Below are 24,283 nucleotides of genomic sequence, written 5' to 3'. Positions count from 1 at the left end.
AACCCTAAATAGTTCCAAAGGTGTTATCTCTGAGTGGGATCTATTGAATGTAACAGAAGAGGAGCTTGTACAAGAACTTAAAGACCAAAAGGTCATACAAGCTAAGAGAATTTTGACTCGTAGAGATGGCAATCTCATTCCAACCCGCAGTGTAATTCTCACATTCAATACTCCAAACTTACCAAATACTGTAAAAGCTGGTTATCTAAATTGCCATATCTGTCCGTATATACCAAATCCAATACGGTGTTATAAGTGTCAGAAGTTCGGACACTCTCAGGCAACATGTTGAGGAAACACAATATGCCCAAAATGTGGATCCCAGGATCACACTCAAACAGACTGTACTGCTACATCCCCAGTTTGCCCTAACTGCAGGGAAGATCATCCTGCATATTCTAGAAATTGCGAGCTATGGAAAGTTGGAAAAAAAATACAGAAATTTAAACTTGAAAATAAAGTGACTTATCAGGAAGTGAGACGACAAATACTGAAAGATACTCCTGCATGTACATATGCAGATGTTACAAAGAAATATCGTTCAATTGCTACACAAACCAATGACTCAGTTCCACCGAATATATCACTTGCTGAATGGGCTAGAGCTCAGCTTTCAGTTCCTCAGCCATCCTTGAAGCAAAACAACAGAGACCAGACTTGTAATACCCCAATTTCCATCCCCACCACTAGTGGCATCAAGTCACAAAGTGAGACCAGGATGACAAATGCTGAATATTCTACTAAAATCCAAATTAATACTGCAGAAATGGATACAGATGACAAAATTCAACAAGAACCTATATTAGAAATTCATGCCGAAGAAGATATGGACACTGGACGACCTACCTTTCCTAAAAAAGATAAAATTAAAATAGATCACAATAAGCCTACTGCCTCTAAAAGGCAACCAGATCATCCTACCACTAAAACTAAATAATGAAGTGCATTTTACAATGGAATTGTTAAGGACTACGTACTAATACAGATGAACTTTATGACCTAATCTGAGATTTCAATCCAGCAGGCATTTGTTTACAGGAAACATTTTTAACTCCACAAGTGACCCCCTCAATAAAGAAATATATTTTGTACAGGCGTGACAGGAATACAGCAACTGCAGCCCATGGAGGTGTAGCGGTTTTGGTATCCGTTACTAATCCGTCCAGACAAATCCCCTTAAAAACTAATTTAGAAGTTGTTGCTGTAAGAATAGAAATTGGAATATCTTTATCTCTTGTTTCTATTTATCTTCCACCAAACCAAATGTATATACTCTGAGACTTTGATGAGCTCCTTGCCCAGATACCACCTCCTTTTTGTTTGATGGGTGACTTTAATGGACACCACCCGTTATGGGGAAGTCTCCATATGGATAAAAGAGGGCAGCTAATAGAAACCTTACTGGACAAACAAAATCTAACTCTGCTGAACACCGGTGCATATACTCATGTTCATTTTCACTCAGGAAATACTTTAGCCATAGATCTGTCTATCTGCTCCCCCGCTCTGTACCCAAATATACATTGGGCGGTATTGGATAATCCCCACAATAGTGATCATCTTCCAATTACTTGTAAATTCCAAACTACCCCCACCACCTATCCGGAAACTCGCAGAAGATGGAAATTTACAAAGGCAAACTGGGAAAAATTTTCCTTAAGTACAGTTTTAGATAAAAACTTCATTCTGAACCAGTCAATAGATGAAGCTAATGACCATATTACTAAACGGATACTAGCAGCAGCTGACAAAGCTATTCCTCAGTCGTCAACTCATCCACGCAGGTGCAAAAACTACTGGTGGAATGATGAATGTAATAGAGCAAAAAAAGAAAAGAACAAAGCTTGGAATATTTTCCGCAAGCATCCCACTATTATTAACCTTATAAATTACAAGAAACTAAATGCTAAAGCACGACAAATAAGAAGGAAAGCTAAAAAAGATTCTTGGATTCAGTTTGCTTCCACTATCACCAAAAACACCGATACTAGATTAATCTGGAGGAAAATCCAACATCTGAATGGCAAATATCCATTGTCATCCTCTCCAATATTGATCTGTAATGGACAGGAACTGTCTTCCTCCAAAGACATTGCAAACACTTTTGCTAAAGCCTTTGCAAAAATTTCAGCAGCAAATTCATATGATACTTCATTCCAACAAATTAAAGTGGTAGCAGAAAGGTATAAGTTAAATTTCAACACCGGTCTGTCTCTTCCATATAATCAGCCTTTTACTATATCCGAGTTAACGGATGCTCTTAACAGATCACCCAATAGTGCAGCTGGCCCCGATGGTATATTTTATATTATGCTAAAACACTTGAATGATACTGCTTTACAAATTGAAAACATTCACTCTTGGAAACATTCACTTGTATTAGCCATCCCTAAACCAGGAAAAGACCTCTCTAATCCAGGAAATTATCATCCAATTTCCTTAACTAGTTGTTTGGGGAAAACACTGGAGAAAATGGTTCTAGAGCGCCTCACCTGGTTTCTTGAGTCACATAACATCTTGCATAAAAATCAGTATGGCTTTCGGAAAAATAGATCTGCATTAGATATGATGACCAAAGCAGAATCAAACATCAGAAACGCTTTTGTCAGAAATGACCACCTCATTATGGTAAGTTTCGATTTAGAAAAGGCCTTTGATACAACATGGCGTTTCGGTATTCTTCGGGATCTTTACACCTTTGGTCTATGAGGCAGGCTTCCTTTGTTTATTCAGAGCTTTCTCCAGGGCAGAACCTTTCAGGTTAGTCATCTAAATGTTCTTTCTAGAATTCATATACAGGAGGAGGGGATCCCTCAAGGATCTATCTTGAGTCCTACGCTATTTTTAATAAGAATAAACAATATCATCCATGATATTCCAAGCACAGTAGAATTATATCATTATGCAGATGACCTCATGATTTCGTGCCAAGGAAAAAAGTATGAATTCTATTGAGAGACAGCTTCAAATCTCAATTAACAAAATTGAGCTGTGGATGTCTCGCAATGGCTACTGCTTATCAGCACAAAAATCTAACTGTATTCATTTCTGTAAAAAACGTAAGATCCACCCTGAACCTGAACTACATCTTAAAAATTTCACCTTACCTCTTTCCAAAAGTATCAGATTTCTTGGCCTAATCCTGGACAATAAAGTAAACTTCTTACAACACATCACATCACATATCTGAGAACCATTTGCTTGAAAAAATTAAGTATCCTCCGAGTACTCTCTTCATTGACATGGGGTGCTGACCGATACACTCTGCTTCGGCTATATCGGGTATTAATTCGATCTCGTTTGGATTATGGAGCTCCAATCTATGACTCTGCCAGGAAAAGTGCACTAACTCCGCTAGACACTATCCATCACAGTGCCCTAAGAACTGCTTTAGGAGCATTCAGAACATCCCCTGTACAGAGTCTATATATAGATGCACACGAACCTCCACTCCATCTTTGGAGGAAAATGTTGATCCTCAACTATGCAGCAAAAATACGGAGTCTTCCTTTTCATCCTATCTCACCATACTTATTTGCGCCCCAATGGACCACATTTTATCAAAACAAACCTAACGAAAACAAGCCTATTGGGATAAGGCTGCTACAGTTAACACAATGTTGGAATCTAGACATGGGTAATGTCTTTCAGGAAATGAGCAATCACGACCCTCCGTGGTCTGATTATACACCGTTCTGTGACTTCTCATTCCAACAATGGGGGAAAAAGCAAGCAGCAGACCTTACCATCAGGAAACTCCATGCTGCACATGTCGCAGAAAATTCTCGGTGTCTTCAAATATATACCGATAGCTCGAAAACAAGTACGACAGTGGGCGCAGCAGCAGTTTCTTCTATCTTTTCTACTTCTGTGTCCCTTCCAAAGGAATGCAGCGTTTATTCTGCTGAACTGTGGGCAATTAAAATAGCTCTGGATCACGTGATTAATCTGTCCAGGAAACGAATTATGATATACTCTGATTCTCTGAGTGCAATAAAATCATTGAAAAACCCATACAAACCAATCCACCCCGTCTTGAAGCAAATTAGATCACAGATCATTGCGTTACAAGCTGAAAACCAATCAGTCAGTTTCTGTTGGATACCAGGCCATGTAGGCATCAAAGGAAATGAATACGCAGATCAATCCCCTAAACATCCAATCAATGTAAGATCTCCTAACTACCAAGTGCCATACACAGACTACAAATCAGTCATAAAAAACGTGTGTGAAGAGCAATGGTTGCAAATCTGGCAGGCTCAGTACGGCAATAAACTGCTTTAATTTAAACAGGAACCTAAGTTGTGGCCCTCAAGCATGCGATCAAATAAGCAAGAGGAGGTGATCCTGGCTAGGACACGTATTGGGCATACGTGTCTAACCCATATTTATCTCCTCAAGGGGGAAGATCCGCCTATTTGTACATTTTGTCAGACTACACTTACGGAGATAAATATGGGTTAGACATATTCTAATAAATTGCAATCATTATAATAATTATCGAAACAAAATTTTCAAATCGCTTTCACATCTGCAAGAACCTTTGACATTACCACATCTGATTGGAGACAATGCAAATCTATCTGAGTTCTTTTATTTCTTAAAACGGATGGGATTATTCTACAGATTTTAACTGGTAATTGCACTACCGAAGAGAATCAGGCACAATATGGCCTTAGCAGCCCTTGTGCCATTAAACATCATATCAACCAACCAACCAACATGAACTTGTGTCACCCATTGCTATTCCTTTGCTATTTCCAAATTTAATATAATTATTACTAATACAAAGCAAAATAGTAATAGTATTTCCCATATAGTGTAAGGAAACCACAGGCTTTTGCTGCACTGGCAAAAGAAAACAATCAGGTAGATAAGAAAACACAAATTATATACTTCTCTCCTCACAAAGATCAAGCATTTGACATTTGAATTTATTAAAACTGCCAACCTCAACTACTTGTGAGGGCAACTTGTTCCAACTATCAAAGACTCGCTGGCTAACAGAAAACTTCCTACAATATAATCTAAACTCAATATCTGTAATTTGAATTTATGACCCCTAGTTCTGTAATTCTTTAGAACAGTGAGAATTCCAACTTCATTCATTTTACTAATCTTTCTCTGAGCCTTATAAACCTCTATCAGGTCACCTCTGAGAAGCTTGTTTGCCAACATGATCTGTAGCCCACATAATCAGTCATTCATTCATCCATTCATCTGCTGATCTCACCATTTGAGTTGCTTGTCTTGGACCCTTTCAAGAAGCTCAATGTCTTTTTTCAGATGAGGTCTCCATACTTGAACACAGTATTCCAAATGTGGTCTTACAATTGCCTTATACAGTGGGATTATGACCTCCCTATCTCTAGAGGTTAGCAATATAGCACAAAAGATATATTGTGAATGATGTTACCGTCCTGAATAAGGTAAATTTTGGAAGTGATCACAGAATGGTAAGATGTACACTTGATATAGATGTAGGAAAGGAAAGGAAAAAACTGACTCGAGTAAATAATACAAAGATCTTTGAGATAACAGAGGAGGAGAAAAAGCAGTATGTACTGGAACTTAAGAACAAGTTTGAGCTTCTGCAGACTGCTCAGGACGAAGATATCGACGAGGAATACTACAACTTTCTGAAAGTGATAAAGCCCAAGAAACCTATAGGGAAAAAGAAATCCAAAGAAGAAAAAATTAGTCAAGAAACACTTGCCTTGATGAACCGAAGACGACAAATGAAGAGCAAGAAAAACACTGATAGGGAGAAAATTGAGTATACTGAGTTATGCAAAGCCATTAGAAAGAGACTCAGAGAAGACATAAGAAGATTTAACACAAGAAAAGTAGAACAAATATTAAGGGAAAACAGAGGATTTAAATCAGCAGCCATGAGCAGTAATACAAAAAGACAAATGATACTGAAACTGAAGAATAGCAATGGTGTACTTATAAAGAGCAGAGAAGGCATAATTCAAATAGCAGAAGACTACTATAGAGAATTATACAAGGAGCGAAGGAATGATGCCAGCAGTGGGGAAGATGGATTGCAAAGTAGCAATACATACGACTTACCCGATATTCTTCCTGATGAAGTAGAACAAGCATTGAAGAAAATGAAGAATCAGAAAGCCCCGGGGGAAGATGAAATTACTGTAGAGTTGTTAAAATTGGGAGGAAGAGACATAACACAAAAACTGGCAAGGCTCTTCACAAAGTGCATTAGAAAAGGTGTGATGCCTAAGCAGTGGAATAATGCAATCATAGTTTTGCTGCATAAGAAAGGAGATAAATCAGAAATTGGAAATTATAGACCAATTAGCTTGTTATCCCACATCTACAAGTTGTTCACAAGGGTCATTACTAACAGATTAGAAAGAATACTTGATGAGAATCAACCAAAAGAGCAAGCTGGCTTTAGGACAGGATTCTCAACTATGGATCACCTTCACGTAATATCACAGCTAATGGAGAAAGCAAATGAATATAAAACACCATTATGCCTGGCATTTGTGGATTATGAAAAGGCATTTGACTCCATACAGCATAAGGCAATGTTTCGGGCACTGGAAAGACAAGGCATTGATACCCCATATATTATAATTTTGAAGAAAATATATGAGAGTGCTACCTCCTTTATTAGACTAGACAAAGACAGTAGGAAATTTAAAATCGAGAAAGGAGTTTGACAAGGAGACAGAATATCTCCGAAGCTGTTTACTGCTGCCCTTGAGGAAGCTTTCAGAAGATTAGACTGGTCGCAGAAAGGAGTCGATGTGAACGGAGAGTACCTAAACCATTTAAGATTTGCAGATGACATTGTGGTCATAAGCGACGATCCCAAAGAATTAGAGGAAAATCTTAATCAGTTATGCACAGTTAGTAAGGATTTTGGACTAAAGATGAATATGGCTAAAACAAAAGTAATGATGAACAAGTATGCCACAGAAAGGGAAATAATGATTGAAGGAGCAGTAATTGAAAAGGTGGAGCCATATACTTATCTGGGACAAGTTATTAGCTGTAATAATGATAAATGGATGGAAGTAAAGAGAAGAATAAATTTTGGATGGACAGCATTCAGGAAATATAGTCACATAGTAAATTGCAGCCATTATCAACCCACTGCAGGATGGAAGCCTCCTCAACAATTCATGCTGAGGGAAATGGACCATAATCTGCCACGCTGGTCCAGTGCGGGTTGGCAGATCGACCGTATTTAGCATTCAGGGGTTTGAACCCCGGTCTACTCAAAGAGCGTGTGCTGCCACTGCACTCCTTCTCCTGACCACTCGGCTACGGAGGCATACTGAAGAGCAATATCCCAGTTTGTCTGAAAAGTAAAATAATGAACCAATGTATACTCACCACCATGACTTATGGAAGTGAAACTTGGGCACTCACCAAAAGAATGGAAGAGAAGCTGAGAACTACACAGCGAAGAATGGAATGAATTATATTGGGAATCAGACTGTTAGATAAGAAGAGAAACACATGGATTAGGCAGCAAACTGAAGTAAAGGACATTCTTATCAAAACTAAAGAACTAAAATGGTCTTGGGCAGGACACATAGCTCGAAGACTTGATGACAGATAGGCTAAGAAAATAACAGAATGGTACCCAAGAGGAGCTAGAAGAAAACCTGGAAGACAGAGGTGGAGATGGATAGATGAAATTCATGAGATTTTTGGTAGTAAATGGATGGCCAGTGCTCAAAACAGAAGGAACTGGAAAGTTGCTGGAGAGGCCTTCATTCTGCAGTGGATTGAAAATGGCTGATAATGATGATGATTGATTAATTAATCAATGTTTCCTTTTTAGCCCGTTTTTTTTTTTTTTCCCTTTATAACTTCTTTTCTTCTAATTGGCTTGCTAATTCAGCCTTTAATTTCTTATAATTTGATTTATCATTTAGGTTTTTTCACATTCTTTTTCCTATCATCCACCTTTAATACTTCTTTTTCTTTCTGTCCTTTTTTCTACTATTTTAGCACCTTGTCTTCTTTACTCTTCTATCTGACAGATGGAAGATTAAAGAAGCTCTGTTTCTTTAGTTTTATTGCTTAAACCTTATATGTACACTTTTGTATCCTTTGCTGCTGCTTGGTGCACTAAGGTGCATATGTCATAACTTTTGTAGCTAATTAGCTTATATTTCCATTTATGCCATTTTCGCTCATTTTATCCAAGCTATATATATATATAAATATATATTCAAATATATATGTATATACAGGCACGGCTAATGGATATATATATCCATTAGCCGTGCCTGTGTACTTATTTTGATGATTACACATTATAGGCACAAAAATCAGTTTGATATAATGTGGCAGTTCTGAGTTGTTGCATAAGGCATAGATTCCATAAATATCATGCTTATTTTTTTGTTGTCTCCTTTAAAGGAGAGATTAATTTTTAATAATACTATGGTGTATTTTGTAATTTTCACCAGTTTGTAACAAAAATGATGTGGATGACTTAAAACTAAGGTGTCATAATGAGCATTAATATATTTGTATATATATATATTTCATTAGGCTTGTTGTTTAATTTCAATTTCCTAATTAATCTAAAATATGGTTATTTTTATTTTATTAGATGAACCTGGCCAACCAGGCTTACCAGACATCGTGGATTGGGATGAAACAAAGGTAGACCTTAAGTGGCTACCTCCCAAAAGAGACGGTGGAGCCCCTATTACTGGTTATATTATTGAGAAGAAAGAAAAGTTTGCTGCATCATGGGAGGAATGTGTCGAAATCCATGGTGCTAGTCCTGAAGGAACAGTCACAGGGCTGCCAAAAGGACAACAATATCAGTTTCGTATACGAGCTGTGAATAAAGCTGGACCTGGTGAACCAAGTGAGCCAACAAGACTACATACTGTGAAGGCTCGAAATTGTAAGCTGAAAAAATTCTTATGGACTGTTTATAAATAGCATATGTTTATTTAAATACTGTAACTCTAAGCAAGTAAAAATATTTAGCAAGTTGTGTGCATGAAATGAAATCATGTTATACCTGAAATTTTTAACATTTTATGGGATGGAGCTGTTTCATTAATAAATTAAGGATGTATGTTATTCTTCTGGCAGTCAGAAGACTCACCTGGCATAAGTAAAATTTTTGGTCTTCCAAACATTCAAGATGGAATGAATTTCAGTATCTTCAGATCCCTTTAGAATGTATTACTTTTAAACAAAAATGTCACTGAAATGCTCTTCTATTATTTGTTTAATGTATTAGATATTGTTATGTTGTTTAGCCTATTTCAAAAGATTTGATTTCATTAGAGCTGTTTCATTATTTGGTGAAAATTAAAGAAAAGGATTATGTCAAATGCATACATTTTTCTAACTTTTATGAAAACATGTCTATTGTGATTTTACTTGAAAGTTTGTTTTATTATTTCCATAATGTTGGTGTGTTATCTTTTGTACATATGCATTTGTTTAGTGTTTTGCAAATATCGATCTTCCTAATCCTGAAGACATGAATGATTTGTATTTGTGCTTATTTATGTGGGTTTCAAATGTATCTCCAGCTGGTTCTGGCTCTGTCCATCTCTAGAGTCATATGCCTCTTCCTTTTGAATTTTTCGGCATCAGTGATTTTCTTTTGTGGAAGCTGGATTGATGTGGAAATTTTTCAGTGTCTATAAGTTATAAACAATTTCTTTTGTCATACTAGGAAGCATATGTTATGTTCAATGTATTTCCATTTGATTTAGTAATTTTTATATTATGTGTGCTGTAAAAGTCAATTGGTTTAGGCATTATGTTTAATAAAATAAACATATATGTTTCATGTACAGTAAATTTAAAATCTGGCTGCATTGGCAATTGAGAAATTCCAGATTTTAAAATTTTTTTTTGGATTTCACAGAGTTATACCAACTGGTTGAAAAGTTTACAGGGGTACATTTCAATAAATATAAAGCACAACAACTGAACTTAATTGCATTTTTTTTTTTTTTTTTTTTTTTATGTAAACCCCAAACACGAGAGGTGTTAGAACCTATAGTACTTAGTACCGTGCTTGGGTTGGAGGTTGAGAAGATGAAAGAAGATATCTGTTGACATTGGACTTGAACTTCTGTAGATTGTAATTTTCAGGAAATACGTATGAAGGAAGGTTGTTCCAGAAAACGGCAGTTGAATGAATAAACGAGGAAGATGAAAAGTTGGTTCTGTGAGTTTGAAGTTGGACAGTAAATGGATGTTAGTTTGTGGCGGCACATGTTTGGACTGTTTTGAAAGAGAGAGCAGGAATTATAGAAGCTAATTCAGAAGAACAGTGCCCATGGAAGTATCTGTAGAAGAGGCATGCAACAGAAACAGTACGTCTATGAGACAGTGAGTGCAGAGACTCTGTTAGAGATGAGTCATTAATTAACCTAACTGCCCTCTTCTGAATGGAATCAAGAAGCCTGAGAGAGGTTTTGGGGGCACCACCCCAGATGTGGGAACAATATTTCATGATATGGTAGATTTGTGATTTGTGCAGAGCGAACAGCTGTTTGGAAGAAAAGTAACGCCGAGAGCGATTGAGAAAACCAAGTTTTTAGATGCAGAGGAAGCAATATTTGCAATGTGCTTGTGCCAAGAGAGATTGGAAGTCAGGGTAATCCCCAAAAGAGATATATCATTTTGCATAGAAATCGGAGTGTCACTAAAGATAAGCATAGGAGCAGAAGAATCCTTTTTGCGAGATATAAGACAAGACTGAGTTTTAGAAGGGTTGAAATCAACTAAGTTGTCTTTGCCCCACTTGAGAATTACCTGAAGATCGGCATTTAATTTAATCTGCTACCAAGGAATTGGTAGCAGATTTTCGAGAAGTTGAAGCTGATTGAGCAGGACAAGGTTTATCAAAATGGAAAGTGGAATTCAATGTGCTATCATCGGCAAAACTATGGATGGGATTTCCAGTCATTGGAAGAAGGTCATTAATATACAAGAGGAAAAGAGTGGGGGAAAGAACTGAACCTTGGGGGACACCGTCATTACTGGAGAAGTTAGAAGACAGAGAGCCATCTACCATCACCCTCAGTGAGTGATCAGAGAGAAAACTGGATAACCAATTACTAAAAACAGTTGGCAAACCATAAGATGGAAGCTTGTTTAGAAGACCTTTATGCCAAACACGATCGAAAGCCTTTGAGATGTCAAGAGCAACTACTTGTGTTTCACCGAACCTTTCCATTCAATTAGTCCATAAATGGTTAACATAAGCCAGAATATCACCAGTGGATCGACGCTGACGAAATCCATACTGGCCATCGTTGATCAGACGGAAGGTTTCTAGGTAGTTCAACAGTTGGCGGTTAATTGATTTCTCCATTACTTTAGAAAGAGCAATTGCAATGGGATGATAATTGGATGCGATTAATTTGTCACCCTTTTTAGGAACTGGCTGGATATGAGCAAATTTCCAAGCAGAAGGAAAAACACCTTTGGAATAAGAAAGTGAAAAAAAAGGCAGCAAAGAATAGGAGTAAAATCAGGAGCACAGGTTTTGAGAACAAGTGGAGAAATACCATCGGGACCTGGAGCTTTCTTAGCATCAAGATTCGTCAAAATCCTTCTGACATCCTCTTGACGGAAGACCACAAGAGGCATTGAATGGAGAGTGTTGGGAATAGTGGGAGGTGTTTTACCAAGATCGTTAATGCATGAGTTGAAAGAAAAATGGGATGCTAGCAGGTCGGCTTTATCCTTGGCTGAAGTGACAACAGAACCATCTGGTTTGGACAGAGGTGGGAGCAGAGATGGGCAAAAGTTGCGGCCAATAGCTTTGGCAAGAGACCAGAATGCTCGGCTACCATTAGGGCAAGAAGCAAGTTTTCTACTCTTAGCCTGTTCAAACTCTAGTTTGGACTGGTTAATAACTGCTTTACAATTGTTGCGAGCTTTGGTGTAGGTAGAAAATGAAACTGAAGAATTAGAAACAAGCCAATTACGATATGCAACATTCTTCTCTTGAACAGCCTGAGCACATTTATTGGAAAACCAAGGTTTAGATAAAGGACGAGATTTTAAAGTGGAGTGTGGGATAAAGGGTTCCATTCCTGCAAGAATAATTTCACTGCCACGATCTGAGCAAACGTTGACATCAGAACTTTTGAAACAGTAATCCGACCAAGGAAAAGAAGAAAAGCAGTCTCGCAGGTCATCGCATTTTGCATTCGTGTAATGCCAAACAACACGAGGTTGGGAATAGCCATGAGATAAAGGTTCCATTGGAGAAGAGACAATCACCAAGTTGTGACCTGAAGTGCCTAAAGGACCTCTCACTTTGACCGTGTACTTAGAAGGGTTGTTTGTGAGAAAAAGATCAAGCATATTGGCTGTATGATTAGGATTGTCCGGTATTCTTGTAGGTAAATGAACAATCTGTGCAAGGTCATTAGTAATTGCAAAAGCCTCGGCATCTCGACCAGCTGGGTCGGTGTGACTAGAAAATGGACAATTTTAATGTTTACAACTCCAGCTGGAGTTGTAAACATTAAAATCACCAAGGAAAATTACCTCACTCTTAGGAAGGTTGCACTGGGGAAAGTCAAGTTGCAAAGAGAGGAAGTCAAAGAGCTCCAAGTGATTAGTGGAGTTGGGAGAATGGTAGAGACAACAGATGAATTTGACATAATGAGGTAGAGATATTTTAGCCAGAGAAGATCAAAGAGAGGAGATTCCAAATTGCCAAGTCTCTGACAGGGAATATCAGAACGGACATATGCAGAAGTACCACGTTTAAGCCGAAAAGAATCATACAGCGAATAATTTGGGCAACTGAGATGAGCAGTAGTTGAATCAACCGATAACTGAGATTCTGTCAGAAAAAGTACATGGGGTTTGGCAGACTGCAAGTGGAAATGGACATCATTGAGATTAGAATTGAGACCATGTATATTTGTGAAATGAATTAGGAAGTGCTTGGGAGGTTTAGATCTTTTCGCAGATAAGCTTGCTCTATTAGTTTGACAATTCATGGTGTAAGAAATAGTGTTTATGGTGTTCAATAGTAAGAAAAAGTGGGTGGGACATGCCGTATGAAGTAATGAAATTTTTGGATATGGCGTACACATGGTAAGAATATACCCAGATCCTTGATATAACGTGGCCTCGACAATGCTCCCCGCATACACACTACTCGGACTCCCTCCAGTCACTATCTGACAGAGTAGAGGTAGCAAGATTATACACTAGCTGATCCAGAAGCCTAGAGAGTTACCAATAGGTTCGGTCCGGTGTACTAACTAGCAGCCGGCCTGCGAACACCATTTTAGAGCTGTACCCTCGAAATGTAAGGAATATTGGATCTCACCACGATGTTCATCATAACCTCAAAAGTCATCAATCATCAAGGTGCAAGCAGAGGATTTGGCTGTCACAGACCGTCCGGACTTCGCCGAAATTGGGTCCACTTGACTTGAGTGTTACCTGAATATCAGTTCCATCAGCGTTTTAGACTCACAGGTAGCAAGTACAGCTTGTCTGGCATATCTGAGAGAATGTCTGTGACAATGACTATCTTGCCACTTAATATGTTTTTTCAGACAATAGGATTTCAACTCCATGGATAATACAATGGTCTTAATTTTCACAGCAGAACACTTGCCACCCTCATGTGACCTGAGTTTGAATCATGTCGATAATGGGAGGTATTTTTATGGGTCTTTTTCACAATGTAGCTGAGTTATTGGTCCCAGATGAGGGTAGAAGGGCAACAAGATTAGTGAATGGAACAAAGGGTTGCTCTTACGAAGAAAGGCTTAAATTTTGCAAATTACATTGTATGGAGACTAGGCACTTGTGAGGTGATCTGATTGAGGTGTATAAAGTCTTGAATGGTTTGAGCATGCTCAATGACAGATGTAGGATAGATGTGCGGAAGTTTCCCTTTAGCCAGCGGGTGGTTGGTTGGTGGAACAGACTTCCATCCTTTGTTGTGGAAGTTGATAGCCTAAATAAATTTAAGGCTGAGCTGGACAGGTACTTGGAACAAACGGGGGGTGAAATGGGAGTGTTTTTTTTTTTTTTTTTTTAGGCTGATGCTGCATAAGCTTGCTTTCTTGCATCATATGCCTCTACTAATGCTAATGCTAATAACTTCCACAAATATGACAAAATAAGTTTGGATTCTTCAAACACCTGTATGAAGACATTTTACTTACTTTTCAGCACACGATGATCTCAAAAATAAAGTGAGCTCATATTGATAAAACACTGTTGTATAGAGATCTCAAGGTCAAGAAACAAATGACTGAAGACAGCCATTTGTGTGTTGCTAACATGTGAAGATTTAGTTAATGAATTCCCATTTTGCATTTACTCTACAACTCATTATTCAACTCATTATACAACATATCATACAACTCATGATATCAACTTAAGTGATTGGTGAAAAAAAAAAAAAAAAACAGTATATGACAGAAAATAAATGAATAACATTTCTGAAATTAGCTTAAAAAACAGCTATTAGTTTACAAATATAGAAAACCATGCAGAGTGGTGTGATGATCATTTTATTAAAGAATTATGTGCACAGGTATCCTCTGCTAAGCACTTTTAATTGTTGCCATAAAAACAGATCTCTAAGTGAATCCACATTAAATTGGAGGAGATTGATCCATAGGCAATAATGTACATAATTGTAACTGTTTCATGTGACCAAAATGTCTTCTCACTGATTTTAAGACACTATTTCTTTATACAGCAGAACATTTAAACCTTTACACTGTATTTGTTTTATCACATAAATACAGTGTAAGTTCAAGAAAAAGCAAGTAAATTTACCTGTTTATTATGATGTGGTTACAAAGGAACTGGATGCAAAAAATAATTTTGCTATCAATATATTTGGATTTCAGGAAAGCTCTTGACACTGTTGCACATGGAAGACTATTTTACAAATTGGAGCAGAATGGTATTAAGGGTAAGTTGCTACAATGGATAAAAGGATGGTTACGTGGGAGAAGACAGAGGGTGGTAATCAATGGATGATACTCTTTGTGGACTAATGTTATTAGTGGAGTCCCACAGGGTTCTGTGTTGGGTCCACTGTTGTTTTGTATATTTATCAATGATATTGATGAAGGTATATCAGGCTTAATGTCGAAGTTTGCAGATGATACAAAGGTTGGCAGGGTTGTTAATGACAGTAATGGCAGTGTGCTACTGCAACAGGATCTAGATAATTTGGGCAGATGGGCTAAGAAGTGGCAACTGAAGTTTAACCTTGACAAATGCAAAGTACTGCATATTGGTAGAAGTAACCCCAGAGGAACGTACCGACCGTGTGGTACTACATTTAGGGTGGTAGAAAATGAAAAAAACCTAGGAAGAATTGTGCAGTCAGATATGTAGTTTTCTGAGCAGTGCAGAGAGGCTGTCAGAGCAGGTTATGGAGTTTTGTCGGTGATATACAGGAATTTTGCTAGCAGGGAAAAGGAGGTGATTGTCCCTCTGTATAAGGCAATGGGCAGGCCACGCCTTGAGTACTGCGTACAGGTCTGGAGGCCTCATTTTAGGAAGGATGTAGATTTACTTGAGCATGTCAGAGAAGGGCAACAAGATTGGTGAGGTAAATGAAGGGATGCTCTTACCAAGAGAGACTTAAGTTCTGCAAATTGCAGTGGCTGGTGACTAGGCACCTATGCGGTGATCTGACTGAGGTGTATAAGGCCTTGAATGGGTTGAGCACGCTGAATTCTGATGGGATCCTTCCACTTGTTCAGATTACGAACCTAAGGGGGCATAAATTCAAATTAAGAAAAGACAGATGTAGAATAGATGTGCGGAAATTTGCCTTTAGCCAGCGGGTGGTTAATTGCTGGAACAAACTTCCATCTGTCGTTGTGGAAGTTGATAGGTTTAATAAATTTAAGGAGGAACTGGACAGGCATTTGGAGGGAATTGTGTGATTTTTTTTTTTTTTTTTTTTTTTTTTTGTCTGATGCAGCATAAGCTCCTACACTTGCTTTCTTGCATCACATGCCACTACCACTACTACTACTACCTTAAAATTACGGAACCTTAAATACATATTGTACTTACATTATTTACAATAACAGCTTGTGATACTTTACTTTTCAGATTGCTCAAAACTACTAAATGTAATGTAAATCTAGTGCTGTCCTGAACCCAGTCTTTCCAGAATGTCCAGTTTAGTTTTTCTGATAGCCTTTCACCTTCTTCGGGTTATTAGCACTAACTGACTCGCTTGATCGCTTTGAGGCCACTTAAAAAAAAAAAAAAAAAAAAATGTTAAACCTTCCTACGTAGTTCACTAAAATTAATGACTTGGTCACAAATATATAAAACAAATGGAAATCAAAACTAAACTGAAAATAGCATTGCACAGTGCTACTGAGCCATGTGCAGCTAAAAGGAAACAACAGTTTCTGAAGAGAAGAGTTATAAACAATCCAATAAACTTTATTTATTTAGAAACCCAGAGTAAGTGCTTACTCTCTCATAAAAGTGCCTGGTGGAGGATGTATAAGGTACATAATTTTGTAATATGCATGAAGTGATGCACACAGCCACATTATTTTACAGCCATAGACACAATAAACTTCTGCCAGTACTTCTAGTTATGGTCAACTTCGACCTTGAAAAGACATTTGACCCTACCTGACGTCATGGTATTCTTATGGATATTTACCATCTAGGACTTAGGGGTGATTTGCCTGAAATAATTCAAAATTTCCTGCAATTGCATTCTTTTCAGGCATGAATACTCTCTGCTTCTCACATTCAGGAAAAAGAAGTCCCACAGGGATTGATACTTAGTCAAACACTATTTGCGATCCAAGTTGGCAACATGACAGAAGATATCCAAAAATTGTTAAAACGTATATGTATGCAGACAACCTTACCATTTCCTGTCAGTCTCAAAGTATCAATACCATTGAACGGCAACTCCAACTTGCCATAAACAAAAAGGAATCGTCGAACAGTTATCAACTACCAGAAAAGAAATGTACTGCCACTCACTTTTGCAGGTGACTGGTTCTCCATCCTGCTCCTGACTTGCAAATAAATTATACTCCAATCCCACTTGTCACTACTGTTAGATTTCTTGGGCTGATATTAGACAGCAAGCTGAACTTCCAAGCTCACATTACTCACTTAAGAACTACATGTCAAAAGCATTTGAACATACTTTGATTAGTCTAGTTCATGTCTTGGGAAGATGATCGGTATACTTTAATGCATCTTTACAGAACTTTAATCCATTCATGCTTAGATTATGGTTGTCCAGTATATGGCTCTGCTAGAAGCATTACTATACAACGTCTAAATGTGATCCAGCACAATGCTCTGAGGACTGCTTTAGGCACATTCAGGACTTCTCCAATCCAGTCTTTATATTGAAGCACATGATCCTCCATTACATCTTCATAGGAAAACATTACTATACAATACCGTGCTAAGATCCAGAATCTTCCATTGCACCCCAGTTGGAAGTATCTTTTTAATACTCGGTGGGATTTTTTCTATGAGAGCAGGCCAAATGAAAATAGACCTGCTTCACTCAGGACTAAAGAGCTTGTTCAGAGTTGGAATCCAATTTTAGTGATATTTTTCAGGACACAACTGTGCCTGTTCCACCTTGGACGTATATTTCTGCCTCTTACAATGTACACTTTCTTCGGTAAGCAAAGAATGTCATACCTCCCTGAAATATCAGGCAGTTGCACTCAGCTCACTACTCTGAACTCCCATGATTATAAAAGCTATACTGACGGATCAAACACTGCCAGTATGGTAGGTGCTGCTGCTTCAATGTTTCATTCATTTACTTTAAAGCCTCATTTCCATTAGCGTGCAGTGTCTTCACAGCTGAATTATATATGCCATCAAATTAGCACTTAGTAAAGTTATTGAGCTTTCCATCTCACCTGCCATAATTTATACCAACTCCCTCAGTGCTGTCTCTGCCATAAGGAAGGACTTCTCATCCTATCTTGAAAGACATTCATTTCCAGCTAATCTCCTGCAGCATGTCCAATCAGTCATTCAGTTTTTGCTGGATCCCTTTCCATTCTGGCATTCTTGTAAATGAAAGTTCTGATCTTGCCGCTAAACATCCTCAATTCTCTCTCTCACAACATCCTCAGGTTCCTTACACTGACTATAAACCGATCGTTCACAAAGCATGCTTTGACAATTGGTCACATATCTGGAAAAGTAACACCAACAATAAACTGTACCAAATAAAAGAAAATCCAAAGCTGTGGCTCTCTGGCTTAAGATGAGACAGATGAGAGGAAGTGGTATTGGCAAGGCTCAGAATAGGACACACTCATCATACTCATCTCTTCCTATTATTGGGAGAAAACCCACCTCAGTACTCTTCCCGTCACATGCAACTTATGGTCCATCATTTTCTTGTTGATTGTCCCTTATATTCAACCATCCGGTTACACTCTTTTCAATCACTCTCCATGTTGAATATATCATCTGATTTATCTCATTTCTTAGGAAATTAAGCCAATATTGAAGAACTTTTATTCTATCCAAAACATATTGGCTTGTACTGGAGCATATAATTTAATACCTATAACTATACATTGCCTGTAAATAAACAATGAACAGACACCATTTTTGCCTCAGTAGCCCTTGTGTCGTTAAGCCCTTGTTTCGTTAAGACAACCAACAACAACAAGACAACCAGTGGTCCAAGCATACTTAAATTGGAAAAGGATAGATGTCCAGATGTCTTGCCAAATTTTCTTTTGGTAAGAGAGTGATTGATTGTTGGAATAGGCTTCCATCTGATATTGTGAAGATTAGTAGTAGTAGATGAGAAGGAAAATAATTGTAAGGGAAAGGCAAATGAAGTTGATACTGATGCTGTATGAGCGTGCTTCATTTTTCCAACACTAATGCTACTAAATAGTATTCGTGTTACACAGTGCCTTATCATTACAGTATTACCACAGTGATGATATGTAACATGTAAAGACAATTATAATATAAATAAATAAATTTTTTGTTTATATTCCAGGATGACCATGTAAGGTCAGAGCAGTTCATAAGGTAGAGAGAATACAAGAACATCCTACCTTATTTCGTGGTCATGCAGCTTGAACCACAGTCACTGAATGCACATATGATTTGAACCAATATGCTTGACCACTTGGCTATGCATGCCATATGACACTATTCCCAATTAATACATTAATATATGTATTACTTTAAATTTATAAAATCATGTGTGATATCAATTTACTGCTTTATATAATAGAAAATATTAAACAGTTGTACTGACAAGTGTTTGTACAACTGTCTATGTACTGACATGAATATCTAGAAATATGCACCAAAATTTCTTGCTTCTTATGTGGGCGAAAACTCTTGGATACTTATCTGTTTAAAAAATATGAATAAATAAATAAATACCCCTTCTTAATCAGAATGGTGCAAACAATAACTTCATAAATATTGCGGATATTGTTGAGATATAACAGATGTGGTGCCACACGGATATGAGCAGTGCAGAATTGGAATTTGGGGAGTACAATGCATACAAAAAGGATAGATATTGCAGGAAGGGAGGGAGCATTATGCTGTTAATTAAGAAACAATTGCTGTTAGTTAAGAAACAAGCAATTGCATCCAATTGACATTGGTGGACAATACAATGTTGAGTCAGTGTGGTGTGACATATGCACTAGAAAAGGGAAAATGAGAGTAGGTGTGTGTTATAGGCCTAATGAATCTGATGAGTATAATGAGCAATTGTGCAGAAAAATAGAGTGGGCCAGTAAATCAGAATGTCTTATAATGGGGGATTTTAACTTTCCAGATATTGACTGGAACTTGTGGCTTGATCACTCACACACTAGCAAGACTTTTGTGGAGTTATTGGATGACTGTTTTCTACAGCAACATGTTCAAGAGAAACCAGAGGGAGTAATACTCTTGATCTGATTATCACCAGTGATTCTTCATGCATTAAGAATTTGCAGATAAAGGAACCACTGGGTAGCAGTGATCACAGTGTACTTATGTGAGATTTACTTAAAGATGTAACTGCCATCAGGGGTAAGAGGAAGGGTTTTTGCTTTCATAAAGGTGACTATAGTGGTCTCAGAGAGATTTTAAATTCTATACAGTGGGATCAACTGATGATGTTATCAATGGTCATTTCTAAATGGGAACTTTCAGGAACTTAAATCTTGGAAGGTACTAGGCTTTTCATACCAACCAAGAAATACTTAAAGGTTTAGGCCTAAATAGATTCAAGATAAATTAATGCAGCTCGTGGCGGAGATGGAAAATGCATGGGATGCATATAAATTATCAGGCGACATAGAAGCCTATGGCAGACATAAGCTAGTCTGTAATCAAGTCAAAAAGAAGGTTAGGCAGGTAAAGGCAAATTATGAGAAATCTTTGGCAAAGGATGCAAAGAAAAACAGCAAAGACTTCTTTACTTATATAAAGTCTAAAAGGAAGGGGATGAATCAGATTGGTCCACTTGATATCAATGGTTTGACTGTAGATGATTATTCTCAGATAGCAGCCAAACTAAATTAGTATTTTGCATCTACATTCACAAATGAGGAGTTATTCAAGGAGGAGAGGGCCAGATGTTTATCAGACTCTAACAGGGAGGTTAGTGATTTTGTAATAATTGAGAGCAAAGCGGAGGAGAAATTGTTGAAGTTAAACATAAATAAGGCATCTGGGGTGGATGGGATCTATCCAGTTATATTAAATGAGGCAGCAAAGGAAGTAATCAAACCCTTAGCCATAATTATGAAAGCTTCCTTGGACTCAGGGGAGGTCCCCTGGGACTAGAGAAGTGCAAATGTGTCCCCAGTTCACAAAGGGGGTCAAAGAGTGACACGGGTAATTACAGACCTGTTAGTATTACTTCTGTTCTGGGGAAAATAATGGAGTCACTGGTTAAAGAGGTGACACAGGATCACCTACACAAGACAGCAGTAATAGTTCAGACACAGCATGGTTTGTTAAGAAGAAGTCTTGTCTCACCAATTTGATTGGATACTATGATTTGCTCACAAAGGAATTGGATGCAAAGAATAATTTTGATATCATATACTTGGATTTTCAGAAAGCTTTTGATACTGTGGCACGTGGAAGACTACTGTACAAATTTGAGCAGTATGGCATTAAGTGCACATTGCTACAATGGATAAAAAAATGGTTGAGTGGGAAAAGACAGAGTGGTTATCAATGGACACTGCTCTTCATGGATTGATGTTATCAGTGGAGTCCCCCAGGGTTCGGTGTTGGGCCCATTGTTGTTTTCAGTATTTATCAATGATATCGAAGAAGGTATATCAGGCTTAATGTCAAAGTTTGCAGAAGATACAAAGGTTGATAGGGTTGTTAATGACAGTAATGATAGTACACTACTGCAACAGAATCTGGAAAAGTTGAGCAGATGGGCTGAGAGGTGGCAACTGAAGTTTAACATTGACAAATGTAAAATACTGCATATGGGTAGCAGTAACCCCAGAGTAATGTATCAACTGGGTAGTACTACACTCAAGGTAGTGGAGAATGAAAAGGACTTGGGGGTAATTGTGCAATCACATATGAAGTTTGCTGAGCAGTGCAAAAAAAACTGCAAGAGTAGTTCATGGTGTATTGTCAATGATATACAGGAATTTTGCTAGCAGGGATAAGGGGTGATTGTACCCTTGTATAAGGCAGTGGTCAGACCACAACTTGAGTACTGTATACAGGTCTGGAGGCTTCATCTTAGGAAAGACATAGAGCTACTGGAATGAGTACAGAGAAGAGCAACGAGACTGGTGAATGGAACAAAGGGTTGCTCTTACAAAGAACGGCTTAAATTTTGCAAATTACATTGTCTGGAGACTAGGCACCTGCAAGATGATCTTATTGAGGTGTATAAAGCCTTAAATGGTTTGAGCATGCTCAATGCTCATGGGATTCTTTCTCTGAGCAAGAGAAAGAATCCCATCAGCATCTCTTGCTCAGGGTGCATAAATTCAAATTGAGGAAAGACAATTGTAGACTATATGTGCGGAAATTTGCCTTTAGCTAGTGAGTTGTTGAAAGTTGAAACAAACTTCTGTCTGTTGTAGTGGAGGTCAGTAATTTAAATAAGTTTAAGGAAGAACTAGACAAACATTTGGAGTGAATGGATGGGTGAAACAGGAAGTTTATTTATTTTTCTTTTTTTTTTTTTTGGCTGTTGCTATATAAGCTTTCTTTCTTGCATCATATGCCCTACTAATGCTAATAAATTCATATCTTCATAACCAATGAACTTTAAAATCTACTACCATTTGAAATAAATGGCCACACATTTTTATTTTTAAGCAGTGATTTTTTATTTAAAGTTTAGGTACACAGTGCATAAGTGACTTAATTTGCAAATATGAAATTGATGCATATTTACAAATTTAGTTTGTTCCTTGGCTATATGTAGAATTTGAGCTTTTGACAATCCATGTAGAGTTATGGTGTGTTTAGTACCTTATGTTACACTACATGTATTAGTATTGGCAATGATAGTGAATAACTGATAGCTATACCTAGTTAAATTTATGGAGTAAGCATAGGTAAGTTTATGTTAGATTGTTAAAGAATATTTATACACAAGATAATGTACCAAGTACCTATGAATGCATACCTATGATCTGGGTGACTCTTTCAGGGGTTATCCACAATGATTGAATTGAAAAACAATGATTCTTCTCTGTTTCTTTAATAATCAATGTTCAGTATGGTTAATAGGGCCCAAAAGTTAAGTGCTAGCATAAGGTTTCAATTTTATAAAAATATTTTTTTATATAAGTAAAATATATACGTGTAGTGCACAATGATTACACCACTCTGCATGGTTTTTGATGTCGTAAACTAATAGCTGTTTTTTATGCTGATTTCAGAAATGTTATTATTTTTATTTTTATTTTTTCCTATCATGTATCTTTTTTCCACAAATTGTTTAAGTAGATGTCGTGAATTGTATTATTGAATGTATTAGGCTAGAAGTAAATGTTGGGAATTTGTAAACTAAATCTTCACATGTTGGCAACACTCCCTTCAGTCATTTGTTTCGTTTCTTTACCTTGAGAACTCATATAGTATATGAGATAGGTATATATAGTGTGGCAATTATTATTAATTTTATTATATGGAATTATGGACTAGTGCTATTGCCATCACAATATGTACATTAAGACCATAATGTAACTGTAATACATAGTATCTTATGATAAACTACATAAATTATTGGCAAAGAGTAGTAAATAACTGATAGACATACCTAGTTAAATTTATGAAAGAAAGCAAGAAAGAAATGTGCAACATGTGTCATTTTATACAACAGACAGTACTCCCCTTTTTATGGTAATTAATTTTATTAGCTTTGGAATGATGCGATTGTTACAGGATAGTGTTGGAAATTGGGCTGCATTAGAACTAAAAGTTTATAATATATTAGCTAATTTTAGATTGATTGGCTCCATTAGAACAGAATATTGAAATGAATGGGTAATATACAATTGCTAAAACAATGGCATTAGTGTTTCATCAGTTCTTGTTTATACTCTGGCACGACCACCAGGTCAGTGGAGTTCACAGTAAATCATCAATACAAATGTTAATTGTATTTAGCAGTCACAGGCTTGAACTCAGAGAACTTGAATAGACTTGAACTCACAGTCCCTGTCCACTCAGAGATCGTGTAAAGTCATAATTATCAGTATAGTAATTAAAAATGATCAAAATAGTGTTTGGAATTAACTCTAGATTTAATAGCAATTATTATATATATTTATTTATTTATTTTATTATTTTTTAAATTAGTTGGTAACAATAATATGAGCAAAATACAGGGTGTTGATAAACCTCTTTTACAAAACTGTTATATTTTTATGGGAATAAGATACAAACCTAAAACTACTTCCAGGTTATAGAGGATATCTTCAAGCTTTTATTCACCAACTGGAAAATGTGCATACTGCAGTATATAGCAGAATAATTGCAAAACTGTAATCATGACAGAATTTACAAATCATGAAAAGATTCATTACATACTTGGTTCAGGGAGTTACAGTCTTCCACTGCTATTATGCTTAAATTTAAAATACAGTTTAAAATAAAGCCAATGAGTAGACTTACAGTTCTGCAGTGGTATGCAAAGTTCATAGAGGACTCTTGTTTATACAATTATCCAAGCTAAGGTAGTGGTGACCAAACAATTATCCAAGCTAAGGTAGTGGTGACCAAACAAAAGTCAGCAAGGGTGCAGTGGAACTGG

At 37.1% G+C, this 24,283-nt stretch overlaps 1 protein-coding gene across 1 annotated transcript in view; it reads left to right on the top strand.

The window, feature by feature from the left end:
• LOC150087120 (twitchin-like) overlaps window positions 1–24,283 on the top strand; it is a 3,511,780-nt gene that overhangs the window by 1,297,558 nt on the left and 2,189,939 nt on the right. Inside the window, 1 exon segment of the mRNA XM_090372971.1 lies at window positions 8,603–8,905. Within this exon segment, the coding sequence (XP_090229097.1) occupies window positions 8,603–8,905 (303 nt within the window).

Source organism: Mastigoproctus giganteus, chromosome 4, assembly GCF_048544385.1.
Source record: "Mastigoproctus giganteus isolate SK-2022 chromosome 4, ASM4854438v1, whole genome shotgun sequence".
Taxonomy (NCBI): Eukaryota; Metazoa; Arthropoda; class Arachnida; order Uropygi; family Thelyphonidae; genus Mastigoproctus; species Mastigoproctus giganteus.
This window is presented reverse-complemented; position numbering and strand designations above follow the sequence as displayed.